Here is a 15580-nt window from a genome sequence, read left to right on the forward strand (position 1 = left end):
CCGGTCCTCACTGGCCACCACTGCTTCTGCCATTGTTGCTAAAGTCACCACTATTGTCCCCACTGCCTAAGGTGCCGGCAGGAGCCTGGAAAAAATGGCTTCCCCTCTTTGCCCGTCTTCTGATGTCCTTCTCACAGAACGTGATGGGGCACTAATGGGCAAGGTTGTCTAGGAAAATTGTGCAGGCTTCCAGCCTCGCTGTCAAGAGTCTACAGGGGCAACAAAAACCACGGAGACTATCGTGTCTTGACTGGAACCAGAGGCTCAATGGTGAGAGTCTCACCTGGCCAGCAGCAGAGTGGCCTGGAACTCCCTCTACTACTGTGCCCGCCACCCTGGGCAGTAATCAGCCATTGTGGGGCCTCTCTCCCCAGAGTCTAAAGCTGCACCGTCCAACACAGTGGCCCCTCGCCACATATGGCAATGTAAGTTTAAATTTAAATCAGTTACAATTCTGTAAGGGAGGATCTGTTCCATGCCCCTTTCCAAGCTTCTGGTAGCCTCCAGTGTTTCTTGGCTTGAAGATGGTGTCACCCTGGATCTTTACATGGTCTTCCCTCTGTACATGTCTGTCTCTGTGTCCAAATTTCCCACTTATAAGGATACCAGTCATATCGGATCAGGACCCACCTTAATGATGTCATTATCACTCGATTACGTCTGTAAAGACTTTATTTCTCATTTTGAAATGTATAGAAATATCAAATCACTATGCTGTGGAACAGGAACTAACACAGTGTTGTAGACCAATTATACTTCAAAAAGAAACAAACTCATAGAAAAAGAGATCAGATTTGTCATTACCAGAGGCAGGAGGTGGGAATGGGGGGGGGAATTGGATGAAGGCAGTCAAAAGGTACAAACTTCCAGTTATAAGATAAATAAGTACTAGGGATATGATGTACAACATGATAAATATAATTAAGACTGTTGTATGTTATAATGAAAATTGTTGGGAGTAAATCCTAAGAGTTCTCAGTAAAAGGAAAACATATATTCTTTCTATGTCTTTAATTTTTTATCTATATGAGATGATGGACGTTCACTAAACTCATTGTGGTCATCAGTTCACGATGTATGTAAGTCAAATCATTATGCTGTACACCTTAAACTTACATAGTGCTGTATGTCAATTATATATCAATAAAACTGGAAGAAAAAATAATAAATGTTACAATAAAATAAGATTAAAAATTCGTTCCTCCATAGAAGGCACAACACCAAGAGTGAACCCTAATGCACAGTACAGACTCTGGGCGATAATGATGTGTCCATGTGACACATCAATCAGTTGTGACAAACATACCACCGTGGTGTGGGATGTCATTTGTAAGGGAGGGTGTGAGGGTGTGAGGATAGACAGTATATGGGAACTCTCTCTACTTTCTGCTCAGTTTTGCTGGGAATCTAAAACTGCTCTAGAAAACGAAGTTTATTAACTAAAAATAAAATTCATTCTTCAGTCCCACCAGCCACATGTCAAGGCCTCACATGTGGCCAGTGGCTACTGTATTGCCAGCACAGATGAGGAAAGTTCTCCAGGACAGCACTGCTGCGGAAGATGAGTTCTGCAGGGTCTGAGCTGGTCTGACCCATTTTGTACAATTGTTTCCAGCATTTTCTCTCGAGGTCTAGCACTGCTTCTTCCTTCATTAACTTCTCCCCTTGTTCAGAGATTTAAAAGGTGGGCAGTGTTTGAATCCCACCCCTGCACTTCCAGGGAGTGAGTCTTTAGCTTCTGAGACTGATAACCCCCGATAAACTGGGAAGACCAATGTGACTGTCAGCTGAATAAATTGAAGGACCTTGAAAAAGTTCAAGGTCGAAGGTCTGCCAACTTCAACGAAAGCCAGAACAAAATTTGCCAGACCTTCACTTCCTGGCCAGACTTTTCACACTGATCATCTATCAATACGTTCTATATAATTTCCGATTTTATTTGGCTCATTTGTAACATGATGTCCTAAATTTGATTATTTCCAACACAAATTTCTGCGTGAAAACAGAGCTCTTCAAAACAGAAGGCTGCTATGTGTGGCTTTTTTTTTTTTTTAAGCAAGTCATTTGATTTAAGGAAAAGAATTTAGCTGCGAAGTAATCACTATTTTCACTTGAGAGAATGAATTTCATTCCTCTGTCTTACAGAGAACTAACGGCCATGGAAGTGGGTCACAGAGTGGGGGAAAAAGCTCCTTTATGGAATGTTAAACATCTGTGCACAAGGCCTGGGTTCTCCAGAATAAGCAGCGTGCACCCTTCCACGCCAACGATGCTGCATAAAGATTCCATACTGGAAAAGTTTCACATAAGCTATTAGTAACTTACAACCCAAAGAAATAAAGCATCATTTCTCCTTTTTCAAGGTAAGTTTTACCACCTTTTATTTATAAAACATTTGGGGGATTAAGAAAAGAGCATTGTGTTTTTGGCCAGACTCTCACTGGCCTCGGGCTTCCTCCAGCACTTCGGTTTGTCCAAAGGAAACGTCTCTGGGTACCTGGGGTAAGGGAGGAGGGGGTGGAAGGTGCTCGGGGAAAACCAGACCGATCCCACCGAGAAGCATGGGAACATTTTTCAAAGAAAATTAGACAAATGACCACGTATGTAGACATTTGAGCTTTTAAGTGTTGATTAAAGTAGAAACAAGGTTTTACCAGTCATCTTTATCTGGGGTGGGGATGATTAAAGTTCATTCCTCTTGTGGAATTCTTTGAAGATATTTTCTCTCCCACCAAACCTGCCCATCGTCCTCTCGTCCTCATCTTCCTCTCGGGCCTTCTTCTCTTCTTCCTTGGCCTGTATGGCATCCATCTCCCTTTCTGGGCCCTGGAGAAAGAAACAAAGACCCCGGCAGCTGGGGATTATGCTTCCTGTGGGCTGATTGGGTGTCATCATGCAGCCTGCCCCTGCCTTCTAGAAGCCTCCACACCAGCTGGGGGTCGGCTGAAAAAGAACCCCCCAGTAATCAGGTCCCAATTCCTGGAACCTGTAAATGTAACCTTATACCTATGGGGAAAGGGTCTTTGCAGATGTGATTAAATTAAGCACGTTGAGATGAAGAATTTCTACTGAATTATCAGGTGGATGTTAAATTCTATCATAATGTTCTCATAAGAGAGGGGCAGAGGGAGATTTGACACAAACAGAGACAGAAGAGGAGAAGGACATGTGAAGATGGGAGCAAAGATTAGAAGGGTGCGGCCACAAACCAAGGAGCACCAGGACCCATCAGAAGCTGCAAGAGGCGAAGTAAGTGTTCTCCCCTAGAGCCTTTAGAGGGAGCAAGGCCCTGCTGATGCCTTGATTTCAGCCTATTGATACTGATTTTGGAATTCTGGCCTCCAGAATTGGAGAGAATACATTTGTGATGTTTTAAGCCAGCAAGTTTGTGGTGATTTGTTATGGCAGCCCCAGGAAATGAATACACCCTCCTTCTTCTATTCCCAGAGCACCTGGGCCGGTCCTTCAACCAGCTGACAAGTGAATGAGTAATGAGAAGAGGACTCAGAGCCTGAATGAGCAATTCCAGACACGTGTGATTAAAAGAAGAGTTACATGAGTGAAGACACGTCAAGAAATTTCCCATAGTCATTCCTGAAAAAAGAGTTTAGGAAGGCTTTGCTGCAGAAATCAGATTCAAGAAGAAATGGCTCGGGACGTTCCTGGTGGTCCAGTGGGTAAGACTCTGCGCTTCCAGTTCAGGGGGCCTGGGGTTCGATCCCTGGTCGGGGAATTAGATCCCGCATGCATGCCACAACTAAGAAGCCTGCCTGCCACAACTAAGACACGGTGCAGCCAAAATAAATAAATAAATAATTTTTAAAAAAGGAAAACAGAAGAAAGGACTCATGAGAAAATCACTTAGTGATAACCACCTTTCATCAGTGGAGGGGAAATTTCCCCCTGAAATACCTTAAAATGTTCAATTTTTTTTTTTTTTTTGCGGTACGCGGGCCTCTCACTGTTGTGGCCTCTCCCATTGTGGAGCACAGGCTCCGGACGCGCAGGCTCAGCGGCCATGGCTCACGGGCCCAGCCGCTCTGTGGCATGTGGGATCTTCCCGGACCGGGGCACAAACCCGTGTCCTCTGCATTGGCAGGCGGACTCTCAACCACGGCACCACCAGGGAAGCCCTCAAATTTTAAGCACCTGATTTGCAGTTGGTTCCAGTGTGACGGACATGACATGGAAGATGCCTTATCAGTGGAAATAAAGGAATGAGGAGATTTCGATTAAAAGCAGTAAGATGTTTTGTGTATCACCCTTAATTTTAACTCACCGGCATGCAATTTAACAACCCAAAGTTTCTGGCTAAAACAGTGTGGAGGGTCCTCTAAGACCTTTCTCTCTCAGTCATGGCACTCCCAGAAGACACTGACCACTCTCTCCTTATGGGTGAGTGGCGCCACCATTTAGTTATTGGCGCTTAGCAACATGAGAAACAAAACGTTTATGCCCGTTAAAAGCATACATTTTAGTGTCAATACTCTAGCTCCAAAGAGTTATAAATGAATTTGTACTGATGGAAGATATTTTATCTTCTTCATGTGAAGGCAGAGCTAAGTTTTTAAGTTGGTTTCTCAGGATAGGGGCCTCAAAATACACACTAAAAAAAAAAAAATACAGGAGTGCTTCACACTTGAGGGAATAGAAAGGCAAAGCACAGAGTGGTCAAGGACACTTACAATGCACTTATCTGACAAAGAATTTGACAGAATATATAAAGAACACCTACAACTAAATAAGAAAAGGTCAAATAACCCAATGCGAAAGTGGGCAAGCGACATAAACAGGCTGTATCAACCATATGTTTCTCTTGCTTTGATATCTGGGGCCTTGCTGACCCAGGAGGGATGGCCCCTCCAAGGGGGCCCATTCTTAGAGATAGTAAATGCCAAAAAGCACTCTTTTCATATGGAAACTACATTCAGAGCTCACATCCCTAACGACCTCCACTACTGGGGTCAATTCAGGGCTGATTTCTCCTTGCCTTAATTATCCCACAGCCAGGTACTAGACAACTAGTACCCCAGGGCCCACTGAAATTCTTAAAACTAGCCAATCCTAAGCCTGCTTATCCAGCTTCATCTGTTCCTTCCTGCAAAAAACCAAAACAAAGTTTTTTGCCTACATCTTTCACACTCTCCCTCTGCCTCCTGACCAAACCTGGTGCTTCCCCATGTGGCCCTGAATGGCATGGCGTGGCCCCTCCTCTGGGGATCTGTGAGTAAAATAAACCATCTTTTTGATGGAGGTCATCTCCTGATCTGCTGGCCTCACCATATCTGAATAATAACAAAACTTACATCTTAAAACACAGGTATTTCACAGAAAAGGATCTCCAAATGGCCACAAAAGCCATGAAACAGTACCCACCTTCATTCGTCATCAGGGAAATGCAAACAAAATCAGAGATACCACTACACACCTATAGAAACCCACAGTCCCCAGTGCTGGTGAGACTGGGGAGACTGAAAAACAGTGCAGCCCCTCTGGAAACAGGTTGGCAATTTCTCATAGAGTTAAAGATACACCATACAACTCAGCAACCCCCTCCTGGGTATTTACCCAAGAAAAATAAAAGCACGCGTCCACACAAAAAAACTATACACAACATTGATAGCAGCTTTGGTCATACTGTTAAAAACTGAAAACACCCCTGGGACTTCCCTGGTGGTACAGTGATTAGGACTCCACTGCTGCCACTGCAGGAGGTGCGGCTTCGATCCCTGGTCAGGGAACAAAGATTCCGCATGCCCCGTGGTGCAGCCAAAAAAAAAAAGAAAAAAAATTGGAAACAACTCAAATGTCCATCAGCTGGTAAGCAGATAAACTACTCAGTAATAAGAAGATACAAACTACTGAGTGAACCTCAGCAACACGGAGGAATCTTGGAGACACTACGCTTGGTGTGAGAAGCAGGCTCAAAAAGACTCCATACTATATGATTCCATTTATATGACATTCTGGAAAAGGCAAAACTATAGGGACATAAACAACAAGGACCTACTGTATAGCACAGGGAACTATATTCAATATCTTGCAATAACCTATAATGGAAAAGAATCTGAAAAAGTATATATATATTCTGAATCTGAAAAAGAATATACATTTATAACTAAATCACTTTGCTGTACACCTGAAACTAACACAACGTTGTAAATCAACTATACTTCAAAAATACTATAAGGACGGATATCAGATCAGTGATTGCTGGAGTAGGGGAGGGCTTGGTTACAAGGAGACTTTTTGGGGTGGTGAAACTGTTGTACATCTTGATTTTTAGTGGTGGTTTCATAACTATATGTGTTTGTCAGAATTCATAGAACTGTACATTTCACAGTATGTAAATTATACTTCAATAAAACTGACTCATCAACAACAACAGACAGTAATACCTAGCATGGCCAAAGATGCGACACAATTGAAATTCTCCACGATGAGGAAGGGAATGTAAACAGGATGACACACTGAAAACGTTTGTGTAAGAACTGGTGACCCAGCCTGTCCACTCCTGGGCATGTGTCCATTGAAAGACATGTACAGGAATGATGGGAACAGCTTTATCCATGAGGCCACAAACTGGAAGCATCCCAAAGCTGCATCCACAGAGAATGGATACATACCTTCTGGAATATTCACAAAGGAAGAACAAGCTACTGCTGTATGCAAAAATATGAATGAACTTTGCAACACTACCTGAATGAATAAATAATGGGTAGCTACATTTACATAAATTTCAAAAGGAGTCAAATCCATCTACAGTGATGGAAGTGGAACCATTATTCCTTTGGGGGTGGGTGCTTGCCGGGAGGGATCGTGAGGAGGTTCCTGGAGCTCTGGCGACCTCCTATATCTTGATCTGGGTGGGGTGTTCATTAGTAAAAATTCATCAAGCCTTTTCCTATATGTGAGACTTAAGTACAGAAATAACTGAATTATGAAAGAAAAGTTCATTGTGTTCATTGTACCTTGGTTTCACCCCAGGTGGCCTTGCCAAAAGTCTCAGCGTACTCTTCATCATCTGTGATCAGGAAGTTATCGAAGATGGTTCCGGATCTCACCTGTGGATGAAAATAAGGCCTTCGTTACTGATGTGAAAAATGAAACTTTCCACAAAATAAACAGTTGTAATTTGCTCAGTACTGTAACAGTGATTAGCTGTCAATAGTAGGACATGCAGATACCCTTTTCTAGAATATCTATTCCCTCCAGGGCACTGGTTCTCAAACTTGGCTGCATATGGGGACCACCAAGAACATTTAAAAAAACTCCTGATGCCTGGTCTCACCCCCAGGGATGTTGATTTAGCTGGTCTGGGGTACCACCGGGGCACTGAGACTTTCAAGAACTCCCCAGTGACTCGAGCATTCAGCGATGTTTGAGAACCGATGCTCGAGAACCTTCCTGTGCAAAGTGTGAGCCATGGATGGGCAACATCAGCACCGCCAGGGAGCTTGCTGGGGATGCAGAATCTCAGGCTCCACCCTGGACATGCTACATCTGAATCTTCAGCCTTATCCTAAAGTTGACAGGCACCACAAGGTCAGCTCCAGGCGAATTCCCAGGGAGCAGCAAGGCAGGAAGGATGTCCATTTTGTCTACGACTGTATGTCTTGGGTCCAGGTAGGGGTGCCCGGCACAAAACAGGAGCTCAAATACTAGCTATGTGAATTAAGGAGTTTAAGCTGAAGTCCAGAGTTATTAAACTAAAGCGAATTTAAAACCAAGTGACCTGCCAAAGCTCCAGTCCGATGGCACCAATGTTCTCAAATTCTGAGAGGTCATATTCCGTCAAATAATTGGTGTTTTTCATCTTCTGATGGAGCCAAACATCTTTGTCTATGCCCTCTGGTTTCAGGCCATCCTGCAACAACAAACTGTATGTGGTCGACCCTGGGGACACGGGTGGGGAGGGGGACGGAGGGAAGAAGATGCCACGCACTTGGTATGGAGGCTTCTGCAGCATCGGCGCCTGCCAGTCCCCATCCAGTTCGCTGTTCCAGTCACTCGGCTTGCTGGCCCTGGCATCCAGAAAGTGCTTCTCCCAGTCCTTAAAATATGTGTAGGGGGAAAAAATTTAGATTCTCAGATTTGAGAAAGGAAATTCTTAACTCCCAAGAGGCAGGGGCAGACCTGTGACCCTGGTTGCACTTTTCCCTGTGTCCTCCTCCAATTGATGGTCAAAGGGCTAAGTGCTGGGGTTCCCTCCCTCACCGGGGGCTTCAGGACCACGCACTGCCTGCTTTTTCTCCCTAACCGCACCTATGATGACAGCACTCTTCCCATGCTGTTGAGAGGAACGGTGCTGTGGAAAACTCGAAACAGTGGCCAAAGTTAAAATGATGGGGCAAAAAGTGATGTTGGGAAGACGGGCCATATTTACTGCTGATTAGGTTAAGTCTGTACTTCTACATCATGGTCATATATGGACTGTTCCAGAGAGAGGCTGGACAACTAAGGAATGTCCCAAGATTTACCTGAGGACTGCTAGGTAGCAGGAGAAAAGCAGTTGTATTATTCAGCCCTTATATATATACTCACACTATACACATATATATAAAACACAGGGGACTTCCCTTGCGGTCCAGTGGTAAAGAATCCACCTTACAATGCAGGGGACGCGGGTTCAATCCCTGGTCAGGGAACTAAGATCCCACATGCCACGGGGCAACTAAGTCCGTGTGCCACAACTACTGAGCTCACGTGCCTCAACTGGAGCCCATGTGCTGCAACCTAGAGAGCCCACGTGCTCTGGAACCTGTGCCCCACAGCTAGAGAGAAGCCCGCACACCACAACGAAGAGCCTGCATGCCACAACTAAGACCCGATGCAGCCAAAACAGTAATAATAAATAAAATAAATAAATAAATAATAAATCTTAACAAATAAAACACAGGTATACATATACACATACATATATACACACATACACATATATACATATTTCTACACATGCATATATACACATGTCTATGTGAAGGTGACTTAATAGGTGTTGAATACATTTTTTTCGTTTTTTTAAATGGAGCTTTCTTTCTTTTTCTTCCTCCCTCCCTCGCTCTCTCTCTCTCTCTCTCTCTCTCTGTCTCTCTCTCCTTCTTTCTTTCTTTCTTTCCCCACCACATGGCTTGCGGCTTGCAGGATTTTAGTTCCCCTACCAGGGATCCAACCCATGCCACCTGCAATGGAAGCAGTGGAGTCCTAACCATTGGACCGCCAGGGAAGTCCCAAATAAATATTTGTTGAATAAATGAATGGATGAGAAAAATTTGCTCTGGATTAATAATAATTCAGATAAACACATCAAAGCATAAAAATGGTGTACAATGATGTTTTCTCTTTCAGAATAACTGAGAAATAGTAAAAGTGTTGCACTGAGACTGTGGCTTTTCCACGTTACTCTAGAACTTCTCAACGATGGCACATGGGAGTTAATCATCTCTCCTACTGCTCTCTGCCCCAACCCCAACTGGCAACAGGTGAGCCAGTCTTGTGTTGGGATCCAGGAAATGATTACAACTCAGTCAGTAGCCGACTCTTTATAATGAGGGTTATCAAATGGTAACACCATAAAGAACCACACTGTTTAGGAGATCACACAGAACTGAACATATGGACAGAACACGGCCAGTTTGGGAACGAGCTTTCTGAAAGGATGATTTGGCTCCTCTGGGGACCTGCCTCGTGTACACCCGGCACCAAGGCACACCTGCACTGCTAGGATGGCATCCTTGTAGCCCAGAGGCAGCCAGGATTTCAGTCCTAAGACCCGTATCTCCTGAGCTTGGGAGCCTCAGCGTCAGTTTCTTTGCCATTCTGTACCTTGTTTAAAGTAAATGCTCTTTCCAGGTGAAAAACTACTTTTTTTACTTTGGTTTGAAGGTAAGAAAGGGAGAGTAAAACTTCCCGCCTTTTTTCTTTTTCTTGAGAAATGATGGGGAAGCCTTATATGATTGGGATTTTACTCTAATCTGAAGACATTCTCATTGATTGGACACATGGATTCCAAATTCATGGAAGTTTACTTTTGATCATCTATGAAAGAAAAGGGTTGCCAAATAATTTAAGTCTAAACAAGATGCCATTTTAATTTCATAATTACATTCCATCTATGATGAAGTATTTGACTATTAGACAGCAATGCCACTAGTATTTTAAGTTGCCAGAAATTAATTGTAAACATCAGTTACAGTACTCTCAGTTATGGCAAAGACAATTGTCTTAAGATAAATAGCTTACATTTTTGCATAATGTTTGGTGTATAGAGAAAAATGTTACAACAATGACTAACGTAAATGGAAAAAAAAAAGTAGCTTAATAGCAGGTTGAGTTCCCCAAAAGATTTCTCAACGTCCTAAGTCTCAGAATCTGGGAATGTGACCTTATTAGGAAAAAAGGGTCTTTGCAGATGTAATTAAGGTAAGGATCTCTAGACAGGTCATTCTATAATTCTGGATTATCCAGGTAGGCCCTAAATCCAATGACAAATGTCCTTATAAGAGAAAGAAGAGACACAAAAAGAATAGAAGGCTATGTGGAAAAGGAGGCAGAGATCGGAGTGATGTGTCTACCAGCCAAGGAACGCTTGGTCACCAAAAGCTGGAAGAAGCGAAGGATTCTCCCCTAGACCCTTCAGATGGAGTGTGCGGCCCTGCTGATTTCTGACTTCTGGCTTCAAGAAGAACTGAAAGAATACATCTCTGTTGTTTCAAGCCCCCAGTTTGTGGTCCTTTTTATGGCAGCCCTAGGAAACTAATATATACCTGTTACAATAATTGATTCTTGGTTGGCAGTCACAAGTATGATGATCAAAAATACTTATGCTCAAATGCAGAATGACAAGAAAATCTTTTTTATAAAGGTTGCTGATACATTTTCCTTTTTTAAAAAAAACATTGGTTACAAAAACAAACCCTACTTGCTTTCATCTCAGATATTTTAACTCTTTCACAATACCTCAAAGTGTGCAGCCTGTGTGGCTGGTCTCAGCATATATGCTCTGAGGAGGGCACTTTGATTGTTGTAATGCTGTCATCATGATTCCCAGCCATGCAGCAGTTGTACGGTACTTGGGTACTTACGAACTACACTTGTACACTTTCTAGCAGTTCTGCGGGAAAAATCCACACCTGGGATTTGCCCTCTGTAGCCTGGTCCCAGTCCTTAGACTCTGCTGAAGCCTTCTCCATTTTCTTCAGTGATGTGAGCTGCCAGTCATACTCTATGCTGCCGGATTCAATCGACTGACCATCAATTTTCACTTCGTAAGTGAGGTCTGGTCTTAAAATCAGAGTGTAGAGGTGTGTGAAGCCATCAACCTGAATGTTTTGGGGCAGAAAAGGAAAAGAATGAGACCCTTAACGTTGCAAGGCAGGTCTAGATATGCAGCATAAATCGTCATGGGTCAAAGCCTTGTTGTAAACAGAAAGCAGAGACGTTCTAGAAATAGGGGTTGACTTGACAATGAAAGGGTGTCCTACAGAAGACTCACCCCTTTGTAGAATACTTCCTCACTACTGGCAGCCTTCTCTTGAGTGGCTGATTCCCTTTTGTGCAAAGACAATGGCTTTCACCTGTAATGCCCCAGGCAGTTATGATGGGGTGATTGGTGTAAACCGAGGGACCAGTGCGTTGTTGGACTTAAGAAAAGTTATATGCAAAACAACTTCTGGCTCTGCATTCTGAAAGACACCAAATGAAGCCCACTCTATTTCTCAACACAAGGGAGAATTTTTAACTCTCTGTGTTGTCCAACAATTTAAGCTTGGGGAGGGCAGGCCTGGTGCGCCTTTTGGTCATGGTTAAAGCCCCAGGCTGGACACAAGGAAAGCATTTAACATTCCATAAAGGAGGGCTGGGGACTTCCCTGGTGGTCCAGTGGTTAAGACTCCACGCTTCCACTGCAGGGGGCACGGGTTGGATCCCTGGTTGGGGAACTAAGATCCTGCATGCCACACAGTGTGGCCAAAAATAAATAAATAAAATAAAAAATAAAGGAGGGCTGGAAGGTGGATGGGAGGGTGTCTGGGGAGGCTGGGGGTGACCAGGACGTATCTGACTGTCAGCAGCAGAGGGGACCCCTGTACCATACCCCAACAGCAGCAGCATCACTGGGGGAACATGGGCAATGCCCATTCCCAGGTCAGCCCCGAACTGCTGCATCAGAGCCTCGTGGACCCTCTGGCCACTTTCATAGGCCCTCCAGTGTCTCTGACACTGCTCAAGTTTGGGAACCACAGCCCCAGTATAAAGGCTCTGTTAGGAGGAGTCTCTCCCTGCTAAGAACCCAATCAAAACATCTTTTCAGTACCCCTCTGCTCTGCCACACCGCAGACAATGACTCTGTCCCGGGACCAGTATTACAGCCTACTCTGTGTCCCCCTCAACGCTTGTAGCCCGCCGTGACAGCTGAGTGCACAATTCTCCAAACGCTTTCCCCCTGCTCTCTGCCTGCCTTTGTCTCCACTTGTCTTTTTTAATTTAGACTTTGGGCTTGCTGGCCCCATGGCTGGCACCCTCTGGGATTTGTCCACCGGCCCAGAGCCTCCTGAGGGGTAACATCGACACCCACACATATGCAAACAGCTCCAAGCCAACATCTTTAATCCCAACCATCAGCCGAGTTTCAGACCCAAAGTTTCCAACAATTTATTCGACACCTCTACCTCGATGGCTGCCTGGATTTCACAACCAACTGTTCTAAACATGACCCCTGAGTCTGCCCTGACCCCTTTCTTGGCCTTTATTTCCCCTCCTATTTAACAGCAACGCCACTGACAGTCATCATCCATACCCTCAACACCCAGAATCCAAACATCATCAAGACGTGTAGACCCTACGCCTGAATCATCTGTCAAAACGCCCCCGTGTTCTGCATCCCGCTGAAGCCTTGACCTAACAATCTCACCCATCTCCCTGTCTGTTGATCGCCACTCCTTCCTCCCTAGAACATCCGAGGTCTTTTTTTTTTTTTTTTTTTTGGCTGTGTCAGGTCTTAGTTGCAGAGTGCGGGCTCTTCCTTGCCACGGGCAGGCTTCTTTCTAGTTGTGGCATGCTGGTTTTCACTTCGCTAGTTGTGGCACTCAGGCTCCAGGGTGCGTGGGCTCTGTAGTTGTGGTGCGCGGGTTCTGGAGTGCATGGGCTCTGTAGTTTGCAGCACGCAGGCTCTCTAGTTGAGGCTTGTGAGCTCAGTAGTTGTGGCGTGCGGGCTTAGTTGCCCCCGCAGCATGTGGGATCTTAGTTCCCTGACCAGGGATCGAACCTGTGTCCCCTGCATTGGAAGGTGGATTCTCTACCACTGGACCACCAGGGAAGTACCTTTTTTTTTTTTTTTTGGTAGGTCCTTTTTCTTTCCATCCTCTTTTGTTATCTTCTCTTGTGGTTTGATGACCATCTTCAGTGTTGTGCTTGGGTTCCTTTTTCTTTTTTGTGTGTGTATCTATTGTAGTTTGGGGGTTTGCTGTTCCCATGAGGTTTTGATATAGCAGACTATACATGTACAAGGTTGTTTTAAGTTTCTAGTCTCTTTCCTGCCTAGAGGAGTTCCTTTAGCATTTGTTGCAAAGCTGGTCTGGTGATGCTGAATTCTCTTAGCTTTTGCTTGTCTGTAAAGCTTTTGATTTCTCCGTCAAATCTGAATGAGAGCCTTGCTGGGTAGAGTGTTCCTGGTTGTAGGTTCTTCCCTTTCATCACTTTAAATATATCGTGCCACTCCCTTCTGGCTTGCAGAGTTTCTGCTGAGAAATCAGCTGTTAACCTTATGGGAGTTCCCTGGTATGTTATTTGTCATTTTTCCCTTGTTGCTTTTAATCATTTTTCTCTGTCTTTAATTTTTGTCAATTTGATTACTATGTGTCTCAGTGTGTTTCTCCTTGGGTTTATCCTGCCTGGGACACTCTGCACTTCCTGGACTTGGGTGGCTATTTCCTTTCCCAGGTTAGGGCAGTTTTCAACTATAATCTCTTCAAATATTTTCTCGGGTCCTTTCTCTCTCTCTCCTCCTTCTGGGACCCCTATAATGTGAATGTTGGTGCATTTAACATTGTTCCAGAAGTCTCTTAGGCTGTCTTCATTTCTTTTATTCTTTTTTCTTTATTCTATTCTGCAGCAGTGATTTCCACCATTCTGTCTTCCAGGTCACTTATCCATTCTTCTCCCTCAGTTATTCTGCTGTCAATTCCTTCTGGTGTATTTTTCATTTCATTTATTGTATTGTTCATCTTTGTTTGTTCTTTAATTCTTCTAGTTCTGTGTTAAACATTTCTTGCATCTTCTCGATCCTTGCCTCCATTCTTTTTCAAAGGTCCTGGATCATCTTCACTATCATTATTCTGAATTCTTTTTCTGGAATTTAGTTGTTTTTCTGGGGTTTTATCTTGTTCCTTCATCTGGGACATAATCCTCTGCATTTTCATTTCATCTATCTTTCTGTGATGGTGGTTTTCCTTCGGCAGGCTGCAGGATTGTAGTTCTTCTTGTGTCTGCTGTCTGCCCTCTGGTGGTTGAGGCTATCTAAGAGGCTCGTGCAAGCTTCCTGATGGGAGGGACTGGTGATGGGTAGAGCTGGGTGTTGCTCTGGTGGGCAGATCTCAGTAAAACTTTAATCCACTTGTCTGCTGATGGGTGGGGCTGTGTTCCCTCGCTGTTGGTTGTTTGGCCTGAGTAGGCTCTTTGGTGGGGCTAATGGAGGACCCCGGGAGGGCTCACACCAATGAGTACTTCCCATAACTTCTGCTGCCAGTGTCCTTGTCCCTGCAGTGAGCCACAGCCGCCCACCCCCTCCTCTGCAGAAGACCAATCAACATTAGCAGGTAGGTCTGGTTCAGTCTCCTATGGGGTCACTGCTCCTTCCCCCGGGTCCTGGTGCACACAAGACTTTGTGTGTGCCCTCTAAGAGTGGAGTCTCTGTTTCCCCCAGTCTTGTTGAAGTCCTGCAATCAAATCCCACTAGCTTTCAAAGTCCGATTCTCTGAGGATTCCTCCTCCTGTTGCCAGACCCCCAGGTTGGGAAGTCTAACATGGGGCTCAGAACCTTCACTCCAGTGGTGAACTTCTGTGGTATAATAATTGTTCTCCAGTTTGTGAGTTGCCCACCCAGCAGTTAGGGGATTTGATTTTATTGTGATTGCCGCCCTCCTACCGTCTCATTGTGGCTTCTCCTTTGTCTTTGGATGTGGTGTATCTTTTTTGGTGAGTTCCAGTGTCTTCCTGTCGATGATTGTTCGGCAGTTAGTGGTGATGCCAGTGTTCTCGCAAGACGGAGTGAGCGCACATCCGTCTACTCCACTATCTTGAACCAATCTCCTGAGGTATTTTTTTTAACAATGCAGGCCAGACCTCCTCCTCGAAAATCCTTGAGGGCTGACCACTGCGTTTCTTTTACAGCATTGCAGAGTGAATCGGAGCCCCAAGAAGATAACCTTGCTCCTCACCGAGGAGTCCGTGATGCTGACTAGCTGCTATGATCCAAGGCTCCAAGGCTCCTTCAGCAGACTTGTCTCTTATTTTTCTAACAGGCTGCAGAAATACCAATACCTGTCTGAGGGAGTTGTGGGCCTGCCAGCGCCACTCAGGGCCC

At 44.7% G+C, this 15580-nt stretch overlaps 1 protein-coding gene across 2 annotated transcripts in view; it reads right to left on the minus strand.

Annotated features, from left to right (window-relative positions):
- Window positions 1–2379: 2379 nt before the first annotated feature.
- CALR3 (calreticulin 3) overlaps window positions 2380–15580 on the minus strand; it is a 31706-nt gene continuing 18505 nt past the window's right edge. The window contains exons 5-10 of one of the 2 annotated variants that reach the window (XM_022558677.2): window positions 11133–11321; window positions 7946–8053; window positions 7736–7867; window positions 6972–7064; window positions 2655–2826; window positions 2380–2497 (exon numbers count right to left, since the gene is read on the minus strand). In XM_022558677.2, the coding sequence (XP_022414385.2) occupies window positions 2683–2826; window positions 6972–7064; window positions 7736–7867; window positions 7946–8053; window positions 11133–11321 (666 nt within the window). In that variant the 3' untranslated portion in view covers window positions 2380–2497; window positions 2655–2682. Of the gene's footprint in view, window positions 2827–6971; window positions 7065–7735; window positions 7868–7945; window positions 8054–11132; window positions 11322–15580 lie in introns of both variants that reach the window. The other variant, XM_022558676.2, reaches the window with a different exon arrangement.

The sequence above is a fragment of the Delphinapterus leucas genome, unplaced genomic scaffold (genome assembly GCF_059928025.1).
Source record: "Delphinapterus leucas isolate spDelLeu-1000000601 "Yukka" unplaced genomic scaffold, BTC_Dleu_Yukka2 spDelLeu_asBTCV2_sq25, whole genome shotgun sequence".
Lineage (NCBI taxonomy): Eukaryota > Metazoa > Chordata > Mammalia > Artiodactyla > Monodontidae > Delphinapterus > Delphinapterus leucas.